Source organism: Micromys minutus, assembly GCF_963924665.1.
Source record: "Micromys minutus genome assembly, chromosome: 18".
NCBI lineage: Eukaryota > Metazoa > Chordata > Mammalia > Rodentia > Muridae > Micromys > Micromys minutus.
In genome coordinates, this window is record NC_137953.1 from 51,248,717 (window position 1) to 51,272,374 (window position 23,658).

The following is a 23,658-nucleotide window of genomic DNA, read 5'->3' on the forward strand; positions in this document are numbered from 1 at the left end:
GCGCGCGCCTGTGTGTAGGGACACCAATACTCTAGGTCGGGCTGTCAATTTTCTTCGGAGGGAGATCATTCTCTCAGTTCTATGGCCCTCATCCTAGCGTCAGACATTGGGCGTGTTCACTGCCCATCTGTGTTTTCGGGGGCCAAGGAACACGACATTTGAGCTTGGGAACCTTTTGCCTTATGACAACTACTGTACGTGCCCCCTGGTATCAGGGCACGATGGCAAGGAACAGAAAGAACAGCAGTAAAGTGTCCTAGTTGCTCCCGAAACGTGGCGACAGAAGAGCTGGGGACACGTGATGCCCGCGGAGGCAGGACTGGAGGGCGGGGGTATAAAGGGAGGAGGAGGGAGTCGCTGCTCCTGGAGGAGGAGGAGGACGCCGGCCGCGAGCGGTCAGGATGCAAGGCGGAGGAGCCCGGCTGCACCCTGATCCCCGCAGCCCCGCAGCAGGAGCGATGTGCAAGGGCGGGCGCTGAGGCTGCGCCTGGAGAACAGCAGCTGCAGAGGCGGCGGCGACGGTACTTGTCCCCAGCACATCTCAGGCGCCACTGCGGAGCCTGGGCCCCAAGGAGCCTCGGCACCCAAGTTCCCGCCATGAGCGGCTGGCTCGCGGGGCTCAGCGGCCCCAGGGACTCGGGTCTGGGCGAGCGCGAGCGCAACGCCGAGCGGCCCGGAAGCGCCTGAAGCTGCCTCCCACAGCAGGTCCTGCCGCGGCCACCGCAACCACTGCGTCCCCGCCTCCACCACCACCACCACCACCTCCGCTCTCGCCGTCTCGGCTGCAGTAGTGTCTCCAGCAGCATGTCTCGCAGGAAGATTTCATCCGAGTCCTTCAGCTCTTTGGGCTCTGACTACCTGGAGACCAGCCCGGAGGAGGAAGGGGAATGCCCCTTGTCCAAGCTCTGCTGGAATGGCAGCCGGAGCCCGCCTGGGCCACCTGGCTCCAGAGCGGCCACTACAGCGGCCACCCCGGTCCCCCCCGCCGCCTCTGCCACCGCGGCAGCTGCTGCAGTCGCCGCCGGGTCCAAGAGAGCCCAGCGCCGCCGGAGGGTCAACCTGGATTCCCTGGGCGAGAGCATCAGCCTCCTGACTGCGCCCTCGGTGAGCTGGGAAGAGAGGGATCCTAGCTTCAGCAGAGGACAGGGTTGGGGGAAAGTTGAATTAAGGCTATCAGGGGGAACATGGGAAACTCCCAGCCGCTGGGGGGCGACGTGGCCTCACCGTCTTCTGTCTTGAGTTCCTAGTGGTCCCTAGAGAGACACAACCCTCTGGGCTTAGGCAGAAGGGTAACACTGAGAAATAACAAAACAGACCTCATTGTTTCTGTGGTCTACCCGCCCGATCTCCAGGATTAATTTGAACTACACTGCTGTCCTCTCTGATGGCCTTAGAGATCCTTCATGCCACCTGTTTTTCTATTTTTCTTCCTTTGCTTCTCTTCTCTTTCTTCCCTTCCTTCTCTCCCTCTCTTATTCTTCCTTCTTCCCTTCCTCCTTCCCCTTCCTTCCTTCCTTCCTTCCTTCCTTCCTTCTTTCCTTCCCTCCTTTCCTTCCTCCTCCCCTCCTTCCCTCCCTCCCTCCTTTAGCTTTTTTTCTTCTTCCTCCCCCACTTCTTTCTGCTTAAAACTTTCCCAGGCTGCATTCTGGTTCTGCAGCTCCCATTTCCCTTTCCAACATTCCACAGAGGCCCCGCCCCCGCCCATGGAAGCTCTTACTCTCTCTATTTCCCACACTCTCTTGGTCCTATTCGTGACCTTTTAGGGCATCTCTGAATTCCACAGGCTGTCAGCAGTTTCTGTTGTATGCTTTTCTCACGTCTAGGAAAGCTGTTAGATACTTTTCTGAGTTGTCTTTTTTTCGTGCAAACCCATAATGCTATGTTTACACACACACACACACACACACACAGACACACGCAGCACCTTTGTGATGTTTTATTTGTTATGAATTTATTGGCTCAGTTTTCCTTTTAGGGCAAACCTGGTGTCTTTGTAAAAAAAGTCTTTTGTACCCTTACCTCATCCTTTGCCCACCTTTGAGCCTCATCCAGGTTTTGGAAGCAAGAACTTTAACTTTCTATAAACGCTGTATTTTTCCCCTTCTGCTCCCCTTATTTCTTTTCCTTTAACCTTTTCTAACTTCCCTCAGTGTAGCCGAGCATTGATCTTGTTTAGCCTGTCCTAGGAATCATGCTTGCCTTCCCTGTAGGAAAGACTTGGGGAAGTGAGATGTTAAGATCTATGTCCTGGTCTAGGCAATACCACAGACATCACTGTTATTGTAATTGTTTCTGTCAGCACTGAAACACATTTCAATCTCCTTTCTTTCTGGTGTGTTTTTTTCTTTAGCACATCATCCTACAGATAATCTAGAAGGTAATTCGAACATAATTGTTTGAGAGGAATTCAGTAGCTGTGTATATATGTAGGTTTGAGTCAGTCCACACACAACATTTATAACACATCAGTGCTTCAGACAACAGGTTCGGATTTAACAAGGTGCTAACTTATGTACTGATCCATTGGGAAAAAATCCTTGTAACCCAGACTTTTTCTTTGTGCCTGTGAAACAAAATTTACAGATTTCCAAGCTGTCCTTGATGATGCTCTTGTTTAGAATATTCTCAACTATTCTCATGAGGGAGAATGAAGTGATAACAGAAGTATCTACCGTGAGAATGAGAGGCAAGAAATAATTTCTGGTGGTATCTTCTGTAAGTTGGAGTTTAGTGACTGATGTGAAAAACATGTACTCAGATGCTTTGCACAACAAGAAATTAAATGAAATTGTGATATAAAACCATGCTTTATAAGCTGCAATTAACTTTTTTTTTGAAAAAGGCCTGTCAGGTGGATGCTGAGAGCGTGAAGGTGGGCCGATGCAAACATTCTCACACACACAGGGCTCCTGAGAACAGCAGCAGCATAAAAGAGAAGAATCCCCAGTGAGCATCCTTATCACCAGCTGACGTAGTACCATAAACAAAACACACAGTTTTAAGTCATTTTAAGTTTCTGATGTGTGGTCTCACCTCTTATTTGGCAAACAAAGACACTGCCTTGACAAGTCACTTTTAGTCTCCTGCACTGCGGGAGACTGAGCTCTGCTGTTACACAAATAACACAAGGAATATGTGTAGACATGTAATGTGCCCTGTGTGCTCCATCACAAGAGAAAGAAACAGCTGAACACAACCACAGCTGCCTAGAACACCCCTTTTGTGGTATCTGTAGTGAGTGCTGGTAAGGTTCCTGAGCCCTATCATCATCCGTTTTAGGAGTAGGAACACTTAATGTGAATGTTCCTACATGTCCTGCCATGTGCCAGTCAGTCAGTATTCAGTCTTCACTCAGACAGACCTGCAACTAGGAAGACGGAAATTAATGTTTACCACTAGTACATTAGATATCCAGAGTTTTGACATTTTAGTAGCTATTTCTAGGTGCACTGATATTAGGTATGAAAGCCATGATGCTTTATTTTGCACAAATAGCACAAGAAAGCAGAGTAGATAAGATTGGAAAACAAGCACAAACCTGGAGAGTCTTGACTCTTTTTGCTTTGAACAAGTGAGCACTTGTGCATCTTTGGGCACACGCTCAGTTCTGGGACCCCTCCTGGCTGGGAAGTGCTGTGCTTAGGTTCCTCTTCAGTCTGAAATTCTATTGAGACACTTCATCAGCACACAAATGAAACATGGAGCTTATAATTCTCATTGGGAAACTTTTTAGGAAGTTATATTACTCTCTTGAGTTGTAAACATCAAAACATTATTGTACTCAACCAGTAATCGAGGATCCACTGTGTAGCAAGTATTGTATTGGGGAAACAGATGCTGAATGACCCCCCCACCCAAATACACAGGATATTTTTCACTGTGAGTATTTTTTCACTGTGAGTCTCTGCAGTACAGCCATAAAAACTAACATCATTATACAGGCCCAACCGGAGACATGGCAATCACTATGCTGTTTATTTGGAAGTAATTGGATACTTGGAAACATATGGAGCTATTAGCAGGAGACTTTGTATCAAGGATGAATTTGGTAACTCATTTTACTGGATTTCATTTTATGACTCTGACATCAGGTTAGGATTTGTTCTCATCAACCTGTCAGTGGAAAGATGAAAGCAGAACCGTTGAGGCTTCTTTTCAGAGTTCTGTATGTTGCTGAGCCACTGCAGGTAGCTTTAAAGATCTCAGAATAGCAGGAAACGATGTAACACAAATGGAAAGATGACAAAACAAGAGAGAAAAACTTAAAACAGAAGAAAACCATCTCAAGAAAGGGTGAAATGCAAAATAAAGATGTTGGGGCAAGGAAAAAAAATCATGTTTCCTTATTTGGGGAAAATTAATTTTACCAGTAAAACCCTAGGAAAAAGCAAAGAGAAACTAGCATGTATTTAGTTTCTCCTGATACTACACAAAATAACTCTTTGGCACATATAATCCCAGAAAATCAACCTCAGAAACAATGTGAACAATGCAAAATTTAAAAAGTTTCTTTGTGAAATAGGATATCTGATAATTTATGTACTTTAACTAAAATTTCTGCGTCAATTTAGTTAAAACACGAAAAACAAATTGACTATGGTCATAAAATTAATAGAATATGCTACTAATAAAATGTTTTCTTAGAGAAATGCGTGTGTGATGGTTTGTGTGTGATTGGCTCAGGGAATAGCACTATTAGGAGGTGTAGCCTTGATGGAGTAGGTGTGGTCTTGTTGGGGTAGAGTATCAGTGTGGACATGGGCTTCGGTACCTTCCTTGTAGCTGCCTGAAAGTCACCATTCTGCTAGCAGCCTTCAGATGAAGATGTAGAACTCTCAGCCTTGCCTGCACCATGCCTGCCTGAACACTGCCGTGCTCCTGATTGATGATCATGGTCTGAACCTCTGAACCTGTAAACCAGCCCCAGTTAAATGTAGTCCTTAGAAGAGTTGCCTTGGTCATGGTGTCTGTTCACAGCTGTAAAAATTTAACTAAGATATTATTGTCTCTAAACCTTCATTAACTCAGTAAGAGGTTCCAAGGTGTGGCCCATAAATTTCAATCAAATGTAAATGCTGTGAATATGTTAAATCTTCCCTCCTTTTTATTAGTATTACTTATAACCATATTAGAAAAAATATAGAATAAATTTCATTAATATGAAAAGGTAAGAATCACTTTATCTTGTTTATATAGCCAACAAGTTCATCTGAAAATTTAAAACTGCGTCTCCTTTTGATCTTCTGAAGTGTACAGAGGCCTATATAATCATTGTACTTTCTAATATTTCTATCAAACTAGTAACTGATGTGGGGAAATTCATAAAACACCTTTAGGGATCATGTACTGACAGGAAGACAATTTTGTGTGATACAATGTGAATATTTCACAGAAAATGAATTAAAATTATAAAAAAGTAAAACTATTCTTATTATGTTGAAAATTTTAAAGATTCATCATCCAGTACTTTCAAACTAATTAGTATGTGTGTTTAAAGTATATATGGGAGGCTGGGAAAATACAATAACCATCAGCTTAAGTCCTGTGTATTTGGCTGCAGGTCTAGTGCTCTGTTCAATGGCTAAAAGCTCAGCTGCAGGCTTTTACTTTAAAGATACAATTGAACAACAGAAAAACCATCATTGACCCTTAGTTGCTGAAGAGATGATGCAATGATTTATCCAGTTTTATTGTACAACTTGTCTACCTTGAAGGATTCTGGGAGGCACCAGAAAAGTTAATTTAATTCCCCTCTATATCATCATTATTTTCTCAGTGACCCCATCTATTTCTGTGTGTCCTCTTATACAAAGCTTAAAATAAAAACACATCATTGGCCATGAGAAAGTAAATACAGTATCTGTAAATATCTACATGGTGCATCATGAGTTACCAAGAAGGTAGAATTTTCCATTTGGGGGTTTTATATACATCAAGGAGAAAGAGAAAATGTAAGATGTAGGGAATGTATGTCAGAGGTTATCTGCTGACTTACTCATTTGTAGGCTCTTGTATGATGTAGGAGCAGAAATTTAACTAATAATTCAAAGCCTCTATTTAATTCCCAAGTTTTTAATACTTTCCAATAGTGTTGAGCACAGAACTTAGTTCTCTCTCTCTCTCTCTCTCTCTCTCTCTCTGTGTGTGTGTGTGTGTGTGTGTGTGTGTATTCAAGAAAATATATTGTAAAGAAATTGATATTTTTATTAATTGTCTAATTGTGTTGTTTGTGTTTGATATTTTTGCTTTTATGAAATAAAAATTGTAGGTTTTATATCCAGGTTAAAGTGTAAACTTGAACAAATTTTGTTCACTCGTGACATTTGAAGTCTAACATCAGATTATAATTACTAAGCATGTGAAATGGTGTTCTCTTGTGAGAGCTCCTTCAGTGTCCGATTAGTTTTAAGAGTTTAGGTAAATGAAATGACACTCCATCATTCTGGGTTGCTCTCAAGTTCTACTAAATTCTCTGTCAAAGGGGAGAAATGTTTGCCAATAAGTGAACTACTGTTGCCAAAAGCACACTGCTCGAAGTGGAAATAATGTCATCTGGTTATCAAAGATCACATTAGTATATGATACAGAGATACAAATATGTTCTGCGAACCCTGTAGAACTGAAAATTCCAGGCATGGTGTGATTTAGGAATCTAAGTACTGGAGAATCTTTGAAGTCTGGAGATTCTCTGGGGCTGTTGTGGGGAGTTGAAAGACAGTGAACATTCCTATAAACAGAACAGGAAGAAGACATTTCCCCACCAAGATTTATTTGAGATTTGCTACCAGGAAATTGTTTATTTAAGCTGGAGGTCATCAAACCAATGAATAACTGGGATTAACTTTTAACATGAAGCTTCTTGCATTCTGGCTTAGAAAGTCTAAAGGCTCAGAAACCTGGGAATTCTGAATGAAACCCAAGGTGATAGATCAATACATTAAATGCACAGTCAGAGGTGGTTGTATTTAATAAAGGCAATTAATTTCTTCTCACGTCACCTTGCACACTGACTTTGTAAACATGGATCTTGAAAGTTGTTTCTTCGATATGAACATATGGAATAATGTCCTCTGAGAACTCCTTGAGTAGTCCACTTATATTTTAGGAGTTTTGGTAAATATCAATAAGTGCATGGGTGCAAACACAGGTCTTACTGTCTTTTATTTTATTGTTTGTTTTTGCACTAAGCAAGTGAGTAAGGTTTAGTTCATATGTATGTATGTATGTATGTATGTATGTATGTATGTATATATATTTCTTTTTCTTTTGTTAAATATACATATATACACATATAAAGGCTCATTACTGTTTACTTTTGTAGTTTTAATTATTTCTGAACTCTAGCAATTTTTCTTAAGGGCACTTTGTTGTTTCTTCTGTTTGCATTCAGGAACCACTGCTTTAAGTGTTCTTATTCATCAAAACGAAAGAATACACATCCAAAAGGATGGGGTTTTAGAGGAAAGAGAAAGGGTTATTGTGGCAGTCAATTTTGATATGACCAGCAGCCTTTCAGAATGAAGTTAATATATTCCTTGAGTAATCCATCTATTTTTTTGGAAGAGTATTTGTTCCAGAAAAGAAACAATAGGAGGTTTAAATATTCATTGTGTAGGGGTTACTTGACAAGCCTGACAAAATTTTAGAAAAATAGAATCTGTTACTAATATCTACAGTTTTAAAAAAATCAATCATTGAAAGAAACATGGTTTATTTCTCCTTAATAAATAAATGGTGACTCAATATTGGCTTAGCATTTGTAGGCAGCTCTAGAATCGATGTATCAAGAGAGAAGACAGTCTTTGTGGAAGTGTCAGTGTAACCTCAGCAATATGACCATGGAATCTGTTGACTTCTTTTTAACACACTACAATATGCTTGTAGTCTGTGTGGCAAGAGTCAACATGCTTTCATTCCTCAGTGTTTTACACCTATGAATCTTTCATTTAGAAACACCCAACAGCATTTGCAGAGGTATTTTTTTTCTATTTGTGTACACACACACACACACACACACACACACACACACACACACACCTTATCTTTTCTCACTACATATCTCTTAAAGATATGTGTGAAGCTGTAAGCTAGAAGCATAGGAGGATACAGATCATCCCTTGGAAACTGTTAAGTTTTATGAGTGGAAAAAGAAACCAATAATAGAGAATTGAAGAACAATCAACCCAAACATGAAAGAACGAAAGAAGCTGTAACAAACCGTTTTCAGGTGGAAGAATGTGAGGTGGTCAATTTAATTACTTCATAAAGTAATTAAGAAAAATTATTAATGGCTCTTTCAAAACTACTGTGAAAGAGCTGCTTCCAGTCTTAGAAAATGTTTATCTTGCATCTGAAATGAAATTTATGAGGAAATATGTAATTAATAAATAGTGATACTGTGTTGTTCATTTCTGATCTGGAGTCCTTACCCATGTACCATCATTATGCTAAATTATATGCTTTTTTTATTAAACGCAACAGCAAGGCAGGTATGATGCCTTCACATGGTCTGGGAAGGACAGTCGTGAGGAGAACAGGCTAAGATCTCGGGGAAGAAATGGGGGTATATTTGATCAAAACCTATTATATGCATGTACAGAATTCTCAAACAACAACAAAAAAGTGTCATACAATGTCACTAGATTTTGGCTTCATTTTTATGCAGTTTATTTTGTGAAAACTAAGCTACTGGAAAGGAATTTTGCCTATCAACTATTAAAATTTAAATGTCTATGCTACTTTTAGCTCTTTTGATATTCCTTAATCATGCCAAATCAAGTCTGAAATAGCACTGTGTATCTTTCAATAATTTTATAACAAAAGCCAAGTAGCTCTGGCTGTCCTGCAACTCAATAGGAAGGCTTCTCACAAACAGAGATCCATGTGTCTCTACTTTCTGAGTGCTGGGATTGAAGGCATAAACCAATAAGCCCAGCCTTTTGTCAGTTGTTTTTGGTTTGAGGTTTTCTTTTATGTTTTTGAAAAAATTATATATTGAGCATCCCAATGTAGAGACTGATTTTATGTCTGTGCTCCTATTAGTCTATAAGTTTTTAACTTTAAAAGTATGCTGAGAATATTGCTTAGTGGTAGATTACTTGCCTAATGTGCATGAGGACCTAGGTTCTAATCTTCAGCATTACAAAAGGAAAAGTAACTATAAACACACACACACACACACACACACACACACACACACACACACACACACACTTCTGTCCTTATCCACTTAAAGGCTTTACTTACTTTTAGAACTCTTTTTAATGATTTTTTTGTTGTTGTTGGTACTGTGGGAAGGTCTAGTGGAAGTATCTTTTGAGGTATTTTAGAAGACAGGAGACTATACTTTATACTGTTGAACACTGGGTAGTTTTGGAAAGTGACACAGAAGATAAAAAGGGCCAAACAGGATAAATACAATTTAGTTTATCTTTTGAAAAAATCCCTTATTTCTCTAAAAAACAAAACAACCCAATAAAACCGACAACAAAAAATGTTCTTGCTCCCCCAAAAGCATTTGTTTTAGAGCATGATATGTTGAGACTGGGTTGACAGGCAGAGACTGAAAGAGGAAATCTTAGCTATGGACAGTTATAATTTCATTTGGAGCTTCACACAGATATGAGGGAGTTTGTGATATAAATTCTGGAAAAAAGAGATTTATTGTTTCTTCTGATGCCCGACAGTATTTTCAGGTTATAACGTTATTTCTTTTTCTCTCTTGTGCTAACTTATTGTCTTTATGAATGTGTCTCACAAAAACTATCTTGATTTTTGTTTCAAATTAAATTATTTCTCCATGTGGATTATGGAATGTCAAACCTGACTTTGATGGCTCGAGGGACAATGGAGGAGACTCATGTACAGATCATCATCAGTGGCTGGCATTATGAATGCCTCTTGATTGCCTTCTCCTTTCCTTCAGTAGCTGCCCACTTATGGCTCTGTTTACCCTGGTTTCATTTCTGTTGCTGTCATACAATACTGTGAAAGAACTTTGCAGTAGAAAGGGATTTCAGTGTGCAGTCCAAGGTCAGAGTCTATTGTTGTGGGACACTAAAGGCATGACTTTGAAGCAAATAGTCATATTTTAGTCTTGCTAGTGCTTAGCCCCTTCTGTAAAGTTAATAGTCAAAGATCCCCTACATAGGAAATGTTGCCACCCAGGGTGGACTAGTTCTTCAAAGATCAGTTAATGCAAATTATGTATCTCCCCACAACAACTCCCAGAGTCTAACCTGATCAGTACAATCTCACATTGTAATTTTCTTCTGTAGAGATTCTAGATTGTGTCAAATTAACTATTAAAATTAACTACCTACGGTGAAAGAAGATGAAGGGTAACAGATATTAACTTGTAAATGTAAATTTCTTTTGGCAATCTACTTACTTTTACTATTGAGGAAAATCAAGGTAGTATAGGTCTCAGTTCCCAAGCTGACACAGATATCCACTTATTTCAGTTATAGAGGTATGATGTTTACCCATCAATAGCTACAACAATATGTAATATAATTATTAATGTAACTATTAACCAGAATGAAAAATTGCATTAGACAAGAGGCAAAGATCATTTAGTACAAGTTATTCAGTCATAGCAAACTTTTCAAATATATATATAGTAGAAAGGTATTTTCATATATGAGCCAATGAAAATACTTAGTCTTATATAATGATGAACATGAACAAGAATGTACAAACATGTATCAGACCAACTTTTGACTGCTAGGTGAGATATTCACTACCTAAGACATTCTTACCTGAAGATACCTTAAAAGCTCAGTATAACAGGGTTTATTATTTTTCTATTTTATATAACAAATCTTATTGTTTCTCTTCTAGAGTTACTAATAGATGGCAAAGGAGTGAGTGACAAGAGATAAACAGGATCTTGTTTCTAAACATTATTTCATTATATATCTTGTTTTTTGGTGTTAGTCTTTGGTGTTAGTTCATGCTTGTGTGGTCATTGTTTCTCTAATATGTGTAAGGCCAATTTACACAAGGAAATATTTTAAACTAATATAATACTATAGAAAGAATTTGTAAAATTTGTAAAATCGGGTCAATGTCGTTTTTTCACTCTCACACATCCTTTCACTTTTTCCTTTTCCAAGATACTTATTTTATAGGTCATGCACTTGACAAGAAAGAGATAACATTTTAGTTCTTTATTCTTTTAATCGAATATTTTTTTTACTTACATTTCAAATGTTATCTCTATTCCCAGTTTTCCCTCTGGGATCCCACTATCCCATCTCTCCTTCCCCGCCTCTATGAGAGTGTCCTCTGACCCTGGCGTTTCCCTACACCTTCACAGGGCCAAGGTCTTCTCCTCTCCCTGATGCCTGATAAGACCACCCTCTGCTATATATACTTCTGGAGCCATGGGTCCTTCCATGTGTACTCTTTGCTTGGTGGTTTAGTCTCTGGGAGCACTGTGGGGGGTCTGGTTGGTTGATATTGTTGTTCTTCCTGTGCTCCTTCAGTCCTTTTTAAACTCCTCCATTGGGGTCACTGTTCTCAGTCCAATGGTTGGTTGGCAGCATCTCCCTCTGTATTTGTCAGGCTCTGGCAAAGTCGGTCAGAAGACAACTTTATCATGTACCTGTCAGCATGTATGTCTTGGCATCCACAATATCATATGGGTTTGGTTACTGTATATAGGATGGATCCCTGTGTGCAGCAGTGTCTGGATGATCCTTCCTTCAGTCTCTGCTCCATACTTTGTCTCTGTATTTACTCCTGAGAATATTTTGTTTCCTCTTTTAAGATGGACTCTCTTTGGTCTTTCAATTTCTTGAGCTTCATGTGGTCTGTGGACTGTATCTTGGGTATTCTGAGCTTTGGGGATAATATCTACTTCTCGGTGAGTGCATACCATGTGTGTTCTTTTGTGATTGGGCTACCTCACTTAGGATGACATTTTCTAGTTCCATCCATTTGCCTAAGAATTTTAAGAAGTCATTTTTGGTAGCTGAGTAGTACTCCATTGTGTAAATGTACCACATTATCTGTATCCATTCCTCCACTGAAGGACATCTGGGTTCTTTCCAGCTTCTGGCTATTATAAATAAGGCTGAATATTGAATATTGTGAAACATGTGTCATTGTTATATATGGGAGCATCTTTCGGGAAAATGAGCAGGAGTGGGTTCTCAGGTTCAATTTTATGAGGAACCGCCAGACTGATTTCCATAGTGGTTGTACTAGTTTGCAATCCCATCAACAATGGAGGAGTGTTCCTCTTTCTCCACATTCTCCCTAGCTGTCACCAACGGTTTCAATCTTAGCTATTCTGACTGATGTGAGGTGGAATCTCTGGGTTGTTTTGATTTGCATTTCTCTGAAGACTAGGGATCTTGAGCATTTCTTTAGGTGCTGATGATATGTCATGAATATACGTAAGGTGCTGCGATTGTGTTTATTCCCTGTTGTAAGCTTATGTTCCTGATCCCTGGCCCAGTAGTCACTCCTTTCCTTCCATTATTCTTACGCATGAGGAAAAGCATCTATTTGCCTCCCAAAGTCTGGTTTATCTAGAATAGGCATGATGTCCTCTAGCTTTATCCATTTTCTTGAAAATAGCAAGACTTTGTTCTTTATCATTAAATGAAGATCCACTGTGTATAGATCAAATCTTCTTTATTCTTTGTTCTTCCTCCCTTACACTCCCGTTTCATAGCTTATCGCCCCAAGCCTTGACTTCACCACAGATAGGTTCACCCCATGTACAGTATTGTTCCTTGTTCATTCCATGTCAGCTCCCATTTGTCTTCTATTCAGTGATTTTCTGAAAAAAGGCTGTTTAAAATTTCCTGTACGTTTTTTTTTTTTTTTTTTTTTTTTTGGACTTTACTATTGCCAGACATTCAGTTCTAAGTGTGCAGCATTTCTGTGTTAGAAATGCTAATAGACTTTTGGCTTTTCCACTGGGCCTCTGCCTCTGGGATGACCTAGTTTGCCTTCTCTCTGTCATATCTCTGTGTTCTGGTCTCACAAGGATGAAGCTGTGAGGAGACTGACAAAAGCTATCATCACTGCTAAGGCCTAGCTTATTTTACAGGGTCCAGAGAAGTACAATACACGCAGTGTGATTCCTGAATAGGAAGGATATTATGATTCTCACAAATGTAGTTGTATGTAAGAATATTAATTCTCTTGACACATTACCTATAATTATGTACATCTGTATAAGCATATGCCTTGGCAGAGCTAATGATAACATTAAATTTTTATATAATGTATTAGAAGAAATGAGGTAGTATTCTTGAAGAATTGAGTAATAGGTATATTAAAATGTGTTTTAATCATTTGAAGGTAAATTACAGTAGCAAGATTTTGATTCACTGTTAATATTCTTACGTTGGTGCGTTTTATTCTTAGAAAACTATGATTATTTCTCTTTAATATAGGGTCCAGTATATCATAGACATTGGAGACATGGCTATTATATTCCTAATATCTGCATAACAAACGTGCTGACTATCTGGATCATCACAGAATAGGAACCACCACTTTATACCTCCATCAGGGTCTTGTTGACTGTATTCTCTCTAGCAGTGTGGAGGTAGTAGAATGTTATAAGTTATAAGATTGGGAACATGATTGATACTTCCGTGTTCCAAATATAACAGCTAAATTTTATTTCAGTATTGTAGAGTATTTCCTTATGGTTCCCAAAGTGAGATCAATTACTGAAGGAAACATTGGTATGTGAAGTAAGCACATGGGGTATGTGGGGCAGGTCTTTTGTTTATGTGTCATTCAGCCCATTAGCTGAGGCAGAAACAGAAGAAACAAGCATAAAATATTGTCACCTCACTGTTTACCCAGGTTCTTCATCTGTCAAATGCAGACAATTAAAACTGAGAGTCAGGACGGTGCTGCGAACATTAATAGGAGAAAACAAAGAATGTGATTTATAAACTGTGAATTGTAATGTAAACTAAGTGTGGTGTTAGTAGTCCCTGGAGTTGTTCCCAAGCATCAGAATGTCTCGGGCGACCTAAAAGTGATATTGCACAAAGATGAGGAAAAAGTGTTATAAATAAACCTTTGGATGTAATTTTCTTCAAGGGTCTTCTTAAATTAGTATTGATTATAATTTGGTCTTGAAATTGACATCCAAAAGTTATTTTTAGAAAATATTAAATTAACAAAACAAAGAGGAGAATATTTGGAAAAGAAACACACTGTATAGAACGACTTAATTATATTGAGTATATGTTAAGTATATATTCACTTGTAATCACTAAATAGAAAAATATACCCTCTGTGTTTTGCTAATTAGAGCATGTTTAATATAACAAAGGTTATCACTTTGAACTCCCATTTTTCAATTAGCATTATATCAACCTTAATTATATCTTTTGTGGGATCATTCAAAGGTACACTCATGTTCATAAGGAGAATGAAATAGAGGTTTGATGAAATATTGCAGATGATCTACTGGTGTGCCTAGAACTTCAACTCTATTATGATATGACTTTAATTTTAGTTTATTTTGTTTTGAAACACATAGGTAAATAAATACTAGAAATCCCTGTTGCAAGTGCTTGCTTTGGGAGAACAGGAAGAGGTGGGCGAGGGGGGGGGGAGAGTTATTGGCTTTGTGGCATTGAAGACCTTCTGGGTTCTTCCTGGGGTCATCTCAAGTGTCTCCCATCCAAGTACTAACCTGGTCTAACCCTGCTTAGCTTACAACTAGACAAAATCAAGAATGGTCAGGGTGGTATGGCTGTGGATGTGACTTTAATTTTAATTAGTGTTTTCTTTTAGTATGTTTGCCAGTTTTGTATATATTAACCAACTACACTTCACAGTTTAGAAAGTTAATAGTGCTGGGCATTTGGTGTGCCATTCCATCTTTATGAAATGTTTCTATCCTTCAGAGAAGATCCTTGATTGTCAGGGTTGTGCCTGTGCTTACGGATGCTACACTATGTAATTTTGTACTTTAGAATCACAAGCTTTTCTGAAGGGTTTCTTGCATGGGAAATGGAGACTTTTATTCCTATGCCCCAAGCTTTTCATTCCTATGAAAGAATATTTTTTTTTCTAATTTTGCAAGAAAGGCTAGTGGTATAGCTGGATTTGAAGTATAAAGGTCATCAGTAAAGATTTTATTGTTAATTTGTGTGGTAGCTTTAGTGTGTGGCTGAGAAGATGAACACTGTTGTATATTTAGCAAGGCTAGTGATGCCTATCGCTGCACAAATCCCGGGAAGTGAATGGGTTGTTTGAGGTAACTTGTTTTGACTAGTTTTATTACTAATGTCAGCCAGATAATTTGACCCATTGACATCTATTGGTATATGAATGAAAGTAATTTTGATTACTTTATTTCATTCAATTTATTTGAGTTGTCTTAATGAGCAAAGGGATTTTGTACTTTGAAGAAAGTGACTCCCATGTTGTGATTTGGAGATGACTTACAGTTCCGTTCTCCTCTGTCACGATTTTCATTTCATTGACAAACCCATTTCTCTACATTCTATCACTAGAAGTTTACACTTACACCCTGTGGGATGGATTTTCCACACTGCCATTTTCGTACCTTCCTGAGGACTGAATGTAAGTTTGATAGAACAGAGAAAGGGTTAATTCTGAGCACTGTGTAAGATAATGATATTAAAGAAATGTGTGTGTGTGTGTGTGTGTGTGTGTGTATACATATGCATATTTCATGTGTGTGCAAGCCTCTTGAGGCAAGAAGGCAATGTCAGATTTCTTTCCTTGGATACTATCCATTATTTGTAAAAATTTCTATTTATTTTTATTTCATGTGTATATGTATGTGTACCATATGCATACAGTGCCCACGAAGGCCAGGGCATAGCATCAGATAGACTGGAATTGGAGTTACAGGTGGTTGTCAGCTACTGGGAAATAAACCCTGGAAACAAACCTTTCTGCAAATGCAAAAAGTACTCTTAGTTATTGCTTAGCCATTGTTCCCAGCTCTCCTCTCATATACTAGAGAGAGAGAGAGAGAGAGAGAGAGAGAGAGAGAGAGAGAGAGAGAGAGAGAGAGAGAGAGAAGGGGTTCTCATATTACCTAGTATGTTAGGCTGACTTGCTGGTGAATCCTAAGTATCTTCCAGTCCTTTTATTTGCTAATTAGTGACTGAGTGATCTTAGATTTAAATTTTTAATGATGAAAAGAAAAATAATACCTAGTGAATGGTTTGTGGGGTTACCAGTTTACCAGTTTCATGGAATTGGACTAAGGTGGTAAAATCTGGCTTATCATTAGCAGGATGAAGACACTGGGTATCATGAAGATGAAGAAAGTGTAGAGGTTAAGGATGATACAAAGCCTAAGGGGGTGGGAATGTGGATGAGCATTGAAGAGAAGGATTCAATGTTTTGCTTTTGCCTCTTTTATTTTAAAATAAAATTTGGTTAAAATATGACTGTCCATTCCAAAGAAAACCTACAAACTTGGTTGCATGTACTTCCTTAATTTTAAGTTGGTTATAGCATAAATAAATAGCTTCTTATTAAAGATAGTTCTTTTTTTTTTAGGAGAGGAAATGGGATGTTCTTTATGTGGAAAGAGAAGTATGTTGGTCTTTTTTCCAAATTAATCTTGAATGGTTGAGCATTTTGGTTTTGGTTTTCTTTCCTCAGGTGATAGTAAGAACACTTGTCTATTCTGTTAGTGTAGACCAATACTCAAGTATGTCAGTAAGTGTGAAAATTCATACTGCAAAGTGCTTAACTAAATATTAAATATTATGTGCATATGGATTTGAATAGGAATCGCTTCCTTATAATTATATACTTGAATGCTTAGTCCATAAGGAGTGTCACTGTTGGAGGTGTAGCCTTGTTGGAGTAGTCCTTATTAAAGGAAATGTGTCACTATGAGGTAGGTTTTGAGGTGTCATCCAGTCAGTCTCCTGCTATGTGCATATCAGGATGAAGAACTGTGAGCTCTGTCCCCGCACCAAGTCTCCCGACATTCTGCCATGCTCCCTACATGAAAATAATGGAATAAACTTTGGAAACGGTAAACCTCAAACAAATGATTGCTATTATAAGAGCTGCTGTGGCCATGGTGTCTCTTTATAGCAGGAAAGCCCTAACTAAGTGTAGGTTGAAGGACCCTGGAGCATGACTCCATAGGTTTTGCTCTGGCTTTGGCTCCTTTTACCCCTAAGACACAGAGAATGTTGAAATACCTGTGTTTCAGTTTTAGCATATTTTAAATGTGGAAAATAACAACACTTACCTGCAGATAATGCTGTAAAGATTGAAGGAGTTAATAAACTCGATGGGCTGAAAGCGAAGGCCTGTCATAAAATACAATAATTTACCAATGGTTGTAACTTATGTTTATAAAAGCACAATGCAGAGTTCTTATATGTATGGAATTAATTACAAGGAAACAACCCCCCCCCTAGATTTTATATCAATGCTTCCAGAAGCATAGCTTTTATCAATATAAGAAGTATATTAGCTTTTGATCCATTAGTGACAGTGCTTGAATTTAGCAACTGTGTTTCTCAGACAGTTTTCTCTATGTTTAAATAAAGAAGTAACTCTTTTCAACACTGACCTTTTGGGATAAGATTTACATATTGGTTTTCTTCCTCATACTCAAAGCTTGAAAAGAATATTTTAGCCGTGACTACGCATTAGAGAAAGCTGTATTTCTGCAGACAGAAAAATAGGAAACTGTAGGGGGAATATTTTTGTCACTGGCATTTTTAACCAAGTTCCCCAAAGCTGGACAGACAGTTGAAAAGCAGAAAACTAGAGAGTTTGTAATTTAGTATCTAATATTTAATAATATTAGATATCTTAGTTTTTAACTCTAATAAATAATTTTATCAGATTCAAATAAAATAGTTATCTATGAATAATGCATTTTCATTATGTCTCTCCTTTGTGAGCATGTGTTGGGAAACAGAAATGAAGAGTTTGCTTGCTTAAGATCATACATTTTTGTACAATGAAAAGATGCTGGTATTATATAAAAGTTGTGTATGTCAAGTAAAAGAAGCACAGAATGTAAATGTGGCAGGAGAGTTCTAAGGGCATCCAGTAGAAATAAGACTCCTTTTGAAACTCGTCTTGCACTGCCTCAGTAAGTTATCACCTGTGTTCGCTCGTGGATTGTATCTACCCTTCGGTGCTTACCTCTCCTCGTCTCTGTAAAAGTGAGATGAACTGCAGTTTCATCAACAGGTCATTTATGCTGCCTGTGCATGTGTACACACACACACACACACACACACACACACACACACACACACACCACACACCCACACCCACACATCCACACACCCCCCTACACACCCCACACATACACCCACACCCACACACACCCCACGCACACTCTTGTTCTCTAAAAGATTTTGAGACGTCAGAGATTAAGAACATGTTTTTCTGTTTGGCACAAGCAACAACTGTCATTTAGTATCAACTTATTATGTGCCAGACAATTTATTTCAGATATTTCCCATAATATATATATATATATGTAAAACTATACACACACACACACACACACACACACACACACACACATAGAAAGTCTTATTTTATATGGTTTAGTTAAACTGCTGAAGTAGATATAAATAATAAATCAGATTTTGATTTTGAACTGTTTGACATTAAAGTCAAAGTATAAACTATAAATCATGTTTTTAAATTTATTCTTAAAGGTAAAGGGAAATGTGTTAGAGGAATGGGGACTTTTCCCATTTTCTCCGCTTACTTTCATCATTAGCACATGTGAATATTTCGTTAAGAGTGTTTTAAAATTTTTTCTCTGTCTCTGTCTCTCTCTATCTGTGGTGTGAGCATATATGTGTCATGCATGTCTGTGTGGTACACTCATGTGTTTATGTGTATGTGTGTGTGATTCAGGTTTGCGTTTATCAGCTGCAAACATTTGTTTTTGTGTGTGTGTCAAACAGATGTCCACACCTGAACATGAATATACAGCAAACCAGTAGCCAACATCAAACTAAATGGTGAGAAACTTGAAGCAATCTCACTAAAATGAGGGATTAGACAAGGCTGACCACTCTTATCTTACATATTTAATATAGTACTGGAAGTCCTAGACAGAAAAATTACACAGCAAAAAGAAGTAAAAGAGATACAAATTGGAAAGGAAGAAGTCAAAATATCATTATTTGCAGATGATATACTAGTATATTTAAGTGACCCAAAAAATTCCTCCAGAGAACTCCTACAGCTGATAGACAACTTCAGCTAAGTGGCTGAATATTAAATTAGCAAGAACAAATCAGCAGCCTTCTTCTCAAAGATAGACAGACTTAGAAAAAAGATAGGGAATTGACAGCCTTCACAATAGTCACAAACAATATAAAATACATTAGTCTCATCCTAACCAAGAAAGTGAAAGTATGTCAAAAACTTTAAATCTCTGAAGAAAGAAATTGAAGAAGATCTCAGAAGATGAAAAGATCGCACATGCTCATAGATTGGAATGATTAATATTAAAAAAATGGCCATCTTGTAAAGCAAGAGTTGAAGCAGGAATTGAAGAAAAGATCATCTGAGGGTTCATCTCATATGCAGCTACCCAACCCACCCTCTATTGCTGATGCCACAAGGTGCTTACTGGCAGGAGTTTGATATGGATGCCTCCTCAAAGGCTCTGTGAGAGCCATACTGATACAGATGAGGATGCTTTCCTCTAAATATCCAACTAATCACCAGGACCCCAATGAAGGAACAAGAGAAAGGACTGAAGGAGCTGAAAGGTTTTCTACCCCATGAGAAGAACAGCATTCTCAACCAACCAAACCCTCCAGAGTTCCTATGGACTAAATCACAAACCAATGAGCACACATGGAGAGACACTTGGCTCCAGTTGCATATGTAGCAGAGGATGGCATTGTCTGGCATCCAGGGTAGAAGAGACCTTTGGTCCAGTGAAGGTGAAACACCAAGTGGCTGAGGTGGGAGAGGGTGTTTGGTAGAGAGAGTGCCTTCATGGAAGCAAGTTGGACTGGGGATAGGATTGGGAAAAGGGGATATTATTTGAAATGTAAATACAAAGAATATTTAATAAAAAAGAAAAAAAAATAAAAAAGAAAAAAAAAGAATTGACTTGAAATGTTGATAGAATTATATTGAATCTGTAGATTGGTTTAGCTAAATAAGCATTTTTATTGCAAAAATCCTGCTAATATATGAGCAGGGGAGATATTTCTCTTTACTGAGATCTTCTTCAATTCCTTTCTTCAGAGACTTGATGTTCTTGTTATACAGATCTTTCACCTGCTTGATTAAAGTCACAGCAATTTATTTTACATTATCTGTGACTATTGTGAAGTGTGTTGTTTCCCTAATTTATTTCTCACCCTGATTTTCCTTTGAGTAGGTGAAGGGTACTGATTTGTTTGAATTAATTTTATATCTAGCCATTTTACTGAAGTTGTTTATCTGGATTAGGAGTTCTCTGGTGCAATTTTTGGAGTCGTTTAAGAGTACTATCATGTTATCTGCAGATAGTGATATTTTGACTTCTTCCTTTTTAACTTGTATCCTATTGGCTCTTTTTTTGTTGTTCTTATCTAATTGCTCTGGCTAGGGCTTTAAGAACTATATTGAATAATTAAGGAGAATGTTGGCAGCCTTGTGTATTACATAATTTTAGTAGGATTGTTTCAGGTTTCTCTCCATTTAGTTTGATGTTGGCTACTGTTTTGTTATATATTGCCTTTGCTATGTTCAGGTATAGGCCTTGAATTTCTGATCTTTCCAAGACTTTTAACATGAAGTAGTGTTAAATTTTGTCAAATGATTTCTCACCATCTAATGAGATGATAATGTGTTTTTTTTTTTTTCTTTCTTTGAGTTAGTTTTCATGTTTGATTTCATTGATGGCTTTCTGTATTTTGAACCATCCCTTCCTCCTTAGGATGAAGCCTTCTTGATCATGGTGAATGATCATTTTGATGTGTTTTTGGATTTGCATTTTGAGAATTTTATTGAGTATTTTTGCATCGGTATTCATAAGAAAAATTGGTTTGAAGTTCTATTTGTTGGAATCTTTGTGTGGTTTAGGTATATGTGCAATTGTGGCTTCAAAAATCTAATTGGGTTGTGTTTCTTTGGTTTTTATTTTGTGAAACTGTTTGATGATTATTGGTCTTAGGTCTCCTTTGAAGGTCTGAGAGAATTATGCACTACATCCATCTTGATATGGGTTTTTTTGGGGTTGGGTGGCTTTTAATGTCTGCTTCTATCTCTTTATTGGTTATGGTAGTGTTTAGATTGTTTATCTGATCCTGGTTTAGCTTTGTTAACTGGTATTTGTCTCAATAATTGTCCATCTCATCTAGATCTCCCAATTTCATTGAGTATATATAGGCTTTTGTAGTAGGATCTGATAATTTTCAAAAAATTTCCTCAGGTTTTTTTTTTTTTTTTTTTTTTTTTGTTTCTCACTTTTCATTTCTGATTTTGTTAATTGGATACTGTATCTTTGCCCTCTGGCAAATCTTGTTAAGGGTTTATCTATCTTGTTGATTTTCTCAAAGAACCTGCTCCTGGTCTTACTGATTCTTTGTATAGTTCTTTTTGTTTCTATATGGCTGATTTCATCTCTGAGTTTGATTATTTTCTGCATCTATTCCTCTTTGTTCTATTTGCTTCTTTCTGTTCTAGAGCTTCCCAGTGTGCCGTGAAGCTGATAGTATTTGCGCTGTCAAGTTTCTTTTTGGAGGTGTTCAGAGCTCTAGATTTTACTCTTAGCACTGTTTTCATTGTGTCCCATAAGTTTGGGAATGCTTTGTTTTCATTTTCATTAAATTCTGAAAGGTCTTTAATTTCTTTTTTTTTATTTCTTCCTTGGCCAAACTATCATTGAGCAGAGCATTGTTCATCTTCCATGTGTATGTGGGCTTGTTCTTGTTGTTACTGAAGACCAGCTTTAGTCTTTGATAATCTGATTATTTCAATATTCTCACATCTTTTGAGTCATGTTTTCTGACGGATTATAAAGTCAGTTTGGAGAAGGTATGAGTTGCTGAGAAAAAGCTATATTCTTTTGAATGACATGTCCTACATATATCTGTTAAATACATTTGGTTCATACCTTACATTTGTTTCACTGTGTTTCTGTTTCCATGATCTGTCCACTGATGAGAATGAGGTGTCAAAGTTTTGCACTATTATGTGCATGGTACAATGCATGCTTTGAGAGTCAGTAAAGTTTCTTTTATAAACGAAGATTCCCCGCATTTGGAGCACAGATGTTCAGAATTGTGAATTCATCTTGGTAGATTTTTCCTTTGATGAGTGGAAGTGTCCTTCCTTATCTTTTTTTGATAAATTTTTGTTGAAACTCAATTTTGTTGGATATTAGAATGGCTACTCTAGCTTATTTCTTGGGATCATTTGCTTGAAATTTTTTCTCAGCCTTTTACTCTGAGGCAGTGTTTGTCTTTGTCACTGAGGTGCATTTCCTGTATGCAGCAAAATGCTGTGTCCTGTTTATGTACCCAGTCTGATAGTCTGTCTTTTTATTAGGGAATTGAGTCCACTGATGTTCAGAGATACTAAGGAATAGTGATTTTGTTTCCTGTTATTTTGTTGTTAGAGGTAGAATTATGTTTGTGTGCTTTTCCTTTTTTGGGTTTGTTGAAAGAAGATTGCTTTCTTGCTTTTCCTAGGGTATAGTTTCCCTACTTGTTTTGAAGTTTTCTATTATTCTTTGTAAGGATGGATTTGTGGACAGATTTAGTGTAAGTTTGGTTTTCTTTCTGCAATATTTTGATTTCTCCGTCTATGGTAATTGAGAGTTTTTCTGAATATAATACCCTAAGCTGGCATTTATGTTCTCTTAAGGTCTGTATGAAGTCTGTCCAGGATATTCTAACTTCATAGTCTTTGTTGAGAAGTGTACTGTAATTCTGATAGGTCTGCCTTCATATGTTACTTGACATTTTCTACTTACTGCTTTTAATATTTTTATTTGTTCTGTGCATTTGGTGACATTATTATGTGATAGTAGAAATTTCTCTTCCGGTCCAGTCTATTTTGTGTTCTGTTCTGTAGGCTTCTTGTGTGTTCATAGGCATCTCTTTCTTTAGATTAGGGAAGTTTTTCTTCTGTAATTTTGTTGAAGATATTTAATGGCCTTTAATTTGGAAATCTTCACTCTCTTCTATACCCATTATCCTTAGGTTTGGTCTTTTCATTGTTTTCTGAATTTCCTGGATGTTTTTGGGTTAGAAGCCTTTTTCCTTTTGCATTTTTTGACTATTGTGTCAGTGTTTTTTTATGGTATCTTCTGCACTTGAGATCCTCTCTTTTACATCTTATATTCTGTTTGTGGTACTTGCATCTCTGACTCTGCTGATCTCCCCTTGGTTTTCTACATCCAGGCTTTTCTCTCTTTGTGATGTCTTTACTGTTTCTATTTCCATATTAGATCCTGGATTGTTTTGTTCAATTCCTTCCCCTGTTTGGTTGTATTTTCATGTAATACTTTAAAGATTTTTTTTTCTGTTTCTTCTTTAAGGGCTTTTACTTGTTTCCCTTGTTCTCCTGAGTTTTAAAAGAAGTTATTCACATCCATCTTAAAGTCCTCTATCATCATCATAATTGTGATTTTTAAATCCAAATCTTGCTTTTCTGGTGTGTTGGGGAATCCAGGACTTG

At 37.8% G+C, this 23,658-nt stretch overlaps 1 protein-coding gene across 1 annotated transcript in view; it reads left to right on the forward strand.

Moving 5' to 3' along the window:
* Positions 1 to 804: 804 nt before the first annotated feature.
* GUCY1A2 (guanylate cyclase 1 soluble subunit alpha 2) overlaps positions 805 to 23,658 on the forward strand; it is a gene marked incomplete at both ends in the record, with an annotated part of 289,102 nt that continues 266,248 nt past the window's right edge. Inside the window, one exon of the mRNA XM_080932509.1 lies at positions 805 to 1,104. Coding sequence (XP_080788635.1) covers positions 805 to 1,104 — 300 coding nt within the window. The remainder of the gene's footprint in view (positions 1,105 to 23,658) is intronic.